Raw genomic sequence first — 8,679 nt, 5'->3', positions numbered from 1 at the left:
ATTACTAACCCTAACGTACACTTGAGGTTTCTTTCTTAACACAAACCAAATTATTGTGTTTGCACATTTTAAAACCTGTGTGTCAGAGCTTTTAGAGCAAAAGAGCCATTTAGTCTCCATTGTGAGAAGCAGTATCTATCACACTTTCTAAAGGTTTAGGTTGGACCCAGAATGGCCTGCTGAAGCTAGTGAAGGTGAAATAAGATCTCTCTTGCTAGTTCCAGTCAGCACTCTTGCTGCAGCATTTTGGATTAATTGCAGGCTCTTTAGTTACTGGGGCATCCTGAAAGTAGGGAATTACAGTAGTCCAACCTAGAGGTAACAAATGCATGGACCAGTTTTTCGGCATCACTTTGAGACAGGAGGCCCCTAATTTTGGCAATGTTCCGAAGGTGGAAGAAGGCTGTTCTAGAGATTTGTTTTATATGTGAGTTAAATCAAAAATAACTCCAAGGTTCCTTGCAGTAGTACTGGAGGCCAGACTTATGCCAGTTCTGTTTCTGTACTATGATGAACTCTAAATCCTGACTGAAAGTCTTCATATAAATTATTCCTATGAAGGTGATCACATAATTATTTTGCAACTACTTTTTCAAGTATTTTAGAAATAAAGGGGAGATTAGATATTGGTCTGTAATTGGCTAAAACACCTGGGTCAAGACAGGGTTTTTTAAGTAGTGGTTTAATTACAGCTACCTTATAGGCCTGTGGTACATAGCCTGTTTCTAAAGATAGATTGGTGATATCTAATACGAACGTATCTGTTATTGACGGTTGTAAGGATACTGCAGAGAGGCGTGTAGGACTGGATCTCTGCATCCTAGGATTCTGGATTGTCCTACTTTTTGTTGTCTAATAAAACCATCCATATTTCTGGATAAGAAAGCTGCACCATCTAAAGTAGGATGGATGCCATCTCTCCTAATCAGCCTAGGTTTTCCCCAAAAACACTTATTACATAAACCATTATCACTAAAGGAGGCAGAGGAAAAACTGAACATGAGACACAGCGAGCAAGTGAGAGAAGGAGAGACAGAGGGAGACAGAGAAGCCATTGCTAACGGATAACTGCTAAGCTAACGAAGCTAATATAAGTGAAATGTGGAATTTGTAAACTTTAGCTGGTTATGTTTTACAAGAGCAGGTGCTTGTGTAATACAAGCGTATGTTACGACTCAAGTATTAATTCTTGTGTGAAGAAATCACTTATTTTATTAAAATAAGAGCTGTTAATTTATAAGTAAACAGTCCTTCGGTAGAAACCCAAGAGTGTGCAGAAACAGGAAGTGACCTAATACACTTACCGCACGAGTCCACCAATGCACAGCAGCACCTAATTAGACTTCTTACACATGGGATAAGACAACTCCTACAAAATGCAAAATTTGCAAGCACAACAAGTGTAGAAGTAAGCAAAGACAAAATAACAGGTTTGTATTTTCCAAATATCTGGTTAATCCAGTCAATCCAACCAGTATTTACATCAGAGATTCATGCAAATCCCCCTTTATATGTCTCCTTTAGTCAACATTATTAGAAAACACCCCATAAATTGAAAAGAATGAATGAAAAAAATCAGTTAATAAAGCTTCAAGCTTACGAGGCACAAAGGCCTGGATGTCCCACAATTTCCTACTTCTAAACTCAGACAAAACTGAAGTCATAGTATTTGGGCCCAAAAATCTCAAACATATACTGTCCAACCATATCCTTTCAGATGACTTTCTTTAAGTTGAAGCTATATGAATAAATTGAATTGAACTACAAAATGGCAGATACCGTTTCTCACCAAGGAGCCAATATGGCTCTTTTGCTCTAAACACTCACAAGATTTAAAATGTGGAAAAACAGTGGTTATGTTCGTGTTAGCAAATAAACCTTAGATGTGGGTTAGGGTTAGTAACTAAGTGACAGTCTGTCCTACAAATCAGTGCTTCCTGAACATCACGTCACAGTCTGTCATGCTTACAGGAGGACAGTCTGTCCACAACACAAAGAACACAGGATCCCATTTGGGTTTGGATACATGTGCGTCAATCAACAACCATGATGTTTAGAATTTATTCTGAACAGATACAGCTGTGTTTATCACAGTGAGGACATTCAGTAATGTCAAAATGTACAGTTATGTATCATCTACATACATATAAACATCTCTTCTAAAGCAGTGAACACCAGAGGACCCAGGATGGAGCTTTATGGAAATACCAACACTCAGCAGTGAGGAGGAGACATCGTGATCCACTGAGGACAGTTCCAGCTGAGTGACTGTGTGTGTTTGCATATGTGTCCTGCCTCTGTCTCCCAGCTGTTAAGAGACCAGTGTTGATCAGGGTCTGTCCAGGCCTTTCAGAGCCACTGACACGCCGGCAGCACAATGATGATGTCTCTGAGTCTACTGCTGTCCACCCTGGGGCTCCTTGTTCAAGGTGAGACTCTCTTGTGAAAACTTTGATGTTTTGCTCTGATGTAGAAACACTGAAACAAGCAGCATTGACCTTCTTCCATCTATTGTCCATGTTAAACAAATGATCCTCTTCTGTTTGGATGCTGATCATCTTTCTCCAAGCTGGATTTGTCTCAATAACCCTTCTGCTCCTTTTCATGGTTTCCAGGTTCATCAGGACAAATCACCCTGACTCAGTCTCCTGGATCTCATTCTGTTGCTGCAGGACAGTCTGTCTCCATCAACTGTAAAACCAGTTCATCTGTCACTGGTTCTTACATCTACCTCCACTGGTACGTTCAGAAACCCGGAGAAGCTCCTCAACTCCTGATTTATTTAGCTACAAACCGTCAGTCTGGAGTTTCTGATCGTTTCAGTGGAAGTGGATCTGGGACTGACTTCACTCTGACCATCAGTAGAGTTCAGACTGAAGATGCAGGAGTTTATTACTGTCAGCAGAGTAACAGCTTCCCGTTCACACAGTGAAATATCGTCGTACAAAAACCTCCCTCAGCTGGAGAGGAACTGATCTTAGACTAAACCACTGGAGGTTACATTAACAAATATAATGCATATGTAGTGATATAATAATTTATCGGATAAAAATTTTAATTTATTTAAATTATTTTTTAAAATCTTTTATCCTTTTGGAGTTTGAAGAAGATAAAGTTCCTCAGTCACAATTAAACTCAACCAGCACAGATATTTCTCTTACTGTATTAGAGCTAATGTGAAGTGAAATCTTCATGATTTTCATAAAAAACTGTTTAATTTAACAAAGAGCATTGAAAGTTTATTTTACATCTTTTAAAACAACCAATTGAAATGTCTTTGAAAGACAAATACAGCTTTACTGAAAACACCTCATTAGAATAATAACTATAAAATATCACAAAACTTCACATGTTCCACATTAAAAATAAAGATCAGTCATCACTGTTTAGTCAAACTGTTCTCTGATGTCAGATAAACAGATGTGTGGAAAAAGGGGAACAAGGAGAAGTTCTTGTTGTTCAGACACATGAACATGAACTGTGACCTTCCACTGCTTCAGCTCCTCACTGCAGGGGGGCAGCACAGTAAGGGTGGGGACGACTGGACCCACTGGAGGAGGAGACAGAGAGACAATATGAAGAAAGTTAATACAAAGAGAAAAGAAACTCCACCCTGTTGGTTGCAGCAGAGGAAGCTGCTGGTTCTGTTGGTCTTTTCCTCAGATTGGGTCAAACTGGTCTTCAGTGTTTCACTTCCCTCTCGGAGCTCAGTAACCATGGCAACAGACAGGCATCACTGCTGAACCATGGCAATAAACAGGTTTCAGTACTAAAGATTAAGTTTCTAGCAGGAAACTCTGACTTTAGTTTCATGAACAAGGATTAAAATGATGCTTTGAAGCAGGAGTGTGAGCTTTTTATTTCATCTTCAACAATAATTAGCTACAGTGACATTGGTTGTAGTGAGAATGTCGTCAACCAACAACCTCAGACTGAAGACAGACACAGCTCTCTGACTTTTTCAGAAACAAAGTCAACAGAAACACTCAGTCTGTGAAACAAAGGTGCATGATATTAAAACAAAATATTAACGACCAAACAATAAATCAATATTAAGTAAATTGCTCAAATCTTAAAGAATAAATTAAGTGATGCATATGTAAAATCCATCAAATCAAAAATGTTGTAACAAACAACAAATGTCCATAAAATGAGTGTCACATTCCTAATGAGTCCTGTGATAAAGTGACTGATCCATGGAGAAACAGCCTGATCAGATTGATCCAAGTCCCTGTTGGAGTCAGTCCCATCATTTCCATAGAGCCACTTTGCATCAGCAGCACCATGCTCCAGTGCTCTGGGAGAGTTTATAGTCCTGAGAGTTGAACACTGGATGACTGACAGCTGTCCTTCATGACAACAGAAGACACAGAAATCCTCCTCATCAAAAACATGACTCTGATCTCCGTCCTCATCTGGACTCTCCTCTGCTTCACTCAGGGTGAGGAAAATCATTTTTCTGTGATGTGAAAATCATTTGGAGTATAGCTGAGTTTCTCCATCTCATGTCCGGTGTTTCTTGTCTGTCCTCAGGGTCTGTTGGACAAGATGTTGTCTTGAGTCAGTCAGCAGCCAAATCAGTGCAACTCGGTCAAACTGTCTCTATTGACTGTAAGGCCAATAGAGAAGTAGCTCAGTACTCTGGCTCACAATACTTTCTGTCCTGGTACCATCAGAAACCTGGAGAAGCTCCTAAACTTCTGATCTACCTCACATCAGACAGAGAATCAGGAATCTCCTCCAGATTCACTGGAAGTGGAGCAGGGAATGGAATTGACTTTACTCTGAGCATCAGTGGAGTCCAGGCTGAAGATTTAGGAGTTTATTACTGTCAGAGTGCACATAGCATCAACAGTCAAGCTGTGTTCACACAGTGAAAACTCGTCGTACAAAAACCTCCCTCAGTCAGACTGAACAGAAACTGAACTGATGCTGCAGCTGGAAGCTACTGCAGAGACTGATACAGTTCACTGAGGACACACACACACACACACACACACACACACACACACACACACACACACACAAACACACACACACACTCACACACACACACGGTTTCTAAAGTTCCACCTCAACAACAGTACACAAACTCAATACTGAAGTAAAAGTACAAGTCTTGGTCTGAAAAATTCTCCACTACAACTTCAAATGTTTTACTCAAATAAAAGTACTAATCTGATTTTCTACATGTTCCTAAAGTACAAAGTAAATGTTCACTACTAAGAAAACAGTTGATTTGAAACAATACAGATTATTGTAATTCTGGTAAAACATGTACAGCGATGAATAAAAACTAAGGGTCAAAGGTCACTGTTGGTAAAGGTGGAGCTGATCTGAACCCTTTCTGTGCTGACACCTCCTCCAATGTAGAACTACAGAAACTGTGTTAGGACTTATTCTTTATTCAGATATGATGTAGTATTAGTAGGACGGACAAAAGGACTAAAAATAATCATAAATAATATGAAGTTGTCTCGTCCTCTTTGTAAAGATATTCAGACCATTTTCTACACCAGGGGGAAACACAATGGGTTACGGTTACACATCCAGAGTTTCTCTTGATCCACAAAAGGACGATTTAAACAGTGGGTACAGTCTCAGCAGTGATAAGGAGACATCCTGGTCCACTGAGGACTGTGTGTGTTTGCCTCGTTACAACTGATCCACCATCATCATTAAAGAGACAAATGCTAATAATGTCCAACTAAAGTCCATTTTGTCCCACAGTCAACAGACTGGTGTGTTTCACTAATATCAGTTCACAGTTTTCTGCTCAAACATGATTTTATATTTAGTCAAACTGTTCTCTGACCACCACAGTGTGATAAACACCACAAAGAGACTGAACAGAAAATCACTTTGTCAACCAATCAGCTGTTCCTGTCAGTCCACAACACAAACACTCAGGTCACCTGTTCTGCTCTGTCTTTAGTTTATTAATTTCAAACAATCTACTTTGTCTGAGAAAATGTGAAAAATAAGAAGTTTGTTATTTGATGTCACTTGGATTGTTAGAAATCTGCCTTATTGACAGAACAATTTCTGCCAATATCCAGGGTTTTTGGTGAAGCTGAGGGATTTTAGAGGATTGAAGATGAGGTCTTAACTTTTGTCTTCACTCCCTGCATATGCCAGAATTAAATATTCTTATTTGCCAGTGTGTCAGGAAACAACATCCTCTGAGTAACTAAGTATGTAAGTAAGTATTCAAATAATGTTCAGTGTTTCAGTAAATGTACTTGGGGGTTGAACTCACAAAATACCCAGTAGTATATAATGTACTGTAACTGAAATTAGCTACATGGCTTCAAGCTTTAAATTGTCTGTCTTGACCCCTCTCTTGTTGTGAATTACAGACCCTTGAATGAATGATTGATTTCTCAGAACAACCTCCCTGATGTCAACCAGTCTGTTTTCAAGAGTTAGCAGAGTTAGTTGTGGAATCCCTGTGGTCTGCTGAAGTTCTGGGTAGATATTCTGTATTAATCCTACTTGATCTATCTGCAGCCTTTGACACTGTGAAGCATCAGATCCTCCTGTCCACACTCTCTGACTTGGGCATTTCAGAACAGCTCTGGCTTCAGCTTCATTTATCTGGGTGAACCTTTAAAGTGTCCTTGCAGGGGCATGTTTATAACTCTTACAGCCTTTCTACTGGTGTGGCACAGGGTTCAGTTCTTGATCCTCTTCTTTATTCCATCAATACCAAGATCGCTGCACAAGCAGCATCGCTGCACTGTTATTGTTGGGAGACACTGCTCCGCTTACCTAGAGTTTCTCATGGTTAAGTGTAGACCTGTTTATCTGCCGAGAGATTTTACTCCCACCATTATAACCACAGCTTATATCCTCCGGCTGCTAAAGCTAAGCTAGCTATGAATGAACGTCACACAATCGATATCAAACAGACTGCATATCCAGAGACAGTGTTCCCAAAATTTCACCTTGGACCATGTTTACATAAACATACCTGGAGCTTACACCGAGACCCCCCTCCCTCATCTGGGAAAGTCAGACCAACTCTCTTTGTTTCTCATACCCAAGTACTCACCACTCATCCCACATGTGAAGCCATTAGTGAAGACCATCAAAGTGTGGCCTGTGGGGACAGACTCCATACTTGAGGACAGAATTCAACACACATATGGGAGTGTGTTGTCCTCCCAGGCTGCGTGTGGCTCTAAGGAAGACATTAATAAATTATACCTCCTCTGTGTTGGACTATATCAACACCACTATTGACAGTGTCACAACACAGAAACAGATCACCATGTACACAAATCAGAAGCCATGGATGAACAAGGAGATGCGGCTCCTGCTGAAGGCTCATGACAATGCCTTCAGATCAGGGGATGAACAGGACTACAGAGCAAACCTGAGGAGAGGCATCAAAAGGGCCAAGCACTGCTACAAGCTGAAGGTAGAGGAACACTTCTCAAACTCTGACCCCCCCCGGCTTATGTGGCAGGACATCCAGGCCATCACTGACTGCAAGCCCAGCAAACCCACCCCAACATCCACAGATGTCTCCTTCCTCACTGACCTAAATCACTGTTTGGATGCTTGCTTTGACCGGGACAACAACGAGACAGCAACCAAGACTACTCCCTCTGCAGACCACCAGCCCCCCACAGATGTCTATGTTGCACTGAGCTGGATCAACACACGCAAGGCTGCTGTCCCCGACGGCTTCCCCAGACACATGCTCAGGTAATTTGCTGGTGTGATAGAAATTTTCCCTCTTGGAAGAATTGTAGACAGAACTCAGCGTGATGAACCATCTCAGTTTAATACATGTCAGCATGGAGAAGAACACATGGATGTTGGTATCTTCTTCCAACTTGTGTCTCTCAAACCCCTTCTATTTATACTCAAACCCAAGAAAGGAACCACCCTCACAAAACATGAATGATGAAACCAGGTGCACACAGTTGACAGTCATCACTCTTGTCTTGATCTTGTGACCCCAGGACTCACTATCTACTAAATTGCTTTAGGCCTTGTAACAACAAAATGCCTCCTGTGATCTAAAGCAGTCCTCTAAACATGACACAACCTGTGACTTCTTGTCCTCTCTGTGACCTCTTCAATAAGCCCATCTTGGTTGACTATTTGCTAATTATCTGACCATATGACTAAATTTACTCTAATCCCTCACACTGGTCAGCTTGCTGAGGTTTATGGATATTCTCAACTTGTCTCTCAGTCAAGCAGCTGTGGCTACATGCTTCAAATCCACCTCCATTGTGCCAGTGCCAAAACACTCCACCCTGATCTGCCTGAACGACTCCTGCCCTGTAGCACTCACACCTATTGTTATGAGGTGCTATGAGAAACTGGTCCTGACACATCTGAAGGACAGCAATGCTCTCTGTGACCTGTGCTTACACATCTGGATAATAATAACACATATGAAAGAATCCTGTTGTTGACTTCAGCTCAGCATTCAAAGCAGTCAACCCTCCAAGCTGACCAATAGACTTGGAGATCTGGGCATCAGCACCTTCACCTGTAACTGGATACTCGACTTTCTGACCTACAGACCTCAGCATGTGAGGTCAGGCCACACTTGCTCAACCAACGACCTCAACATCAGGCTGTGTGCTCCACCCATTCCTCTACTCCCTCTTGACCCATGACTGCAGACCTGTGCATGGCTCCAGCTCCATCATCAAG

At 41.3% G+C, this 8,679-nt stretch overlaps 1 gene segment (V, D, J or C); it reads left to right on the top strand.

Moving 5' to 3' along the window:
* Positions 1–2,305: 2,305 nt before the first annotated feature.
* Positions 2,306–3,024, top strand: LOC137127638 (immunoglobulin kappa variable 2-28-like). The segment is given in 2 exon segments: positions 2,306–2,429; positions 2,616–3,024. Coding segments are annotated over 2 exon segments (369 nt in total).
* Positions 3,025–8,679: the final 5,655 nt, after the last annotated feature.

The sequence above is a fragment of the Channa argus genome, chromosome 1 (genome assembly GCF_033026475.1).
Source record: "Channa argus isolate prfri chromosome 1, Channa argus male v1.0, whole genome shotgun sequence".
In the NCBI taxonomy this organism is placed as follows: domain Eukaryota; kingdom Metazoa; phylum Chordata; class Actinopteri; order Anabantiformes; family Channidae; genus Channa; species Channa argus.
The sequence above is the reverse complement of the archived record's forward strand: the minus strand, read 5'-3'. Positions and strand labels throughout refer to the sequence as shown.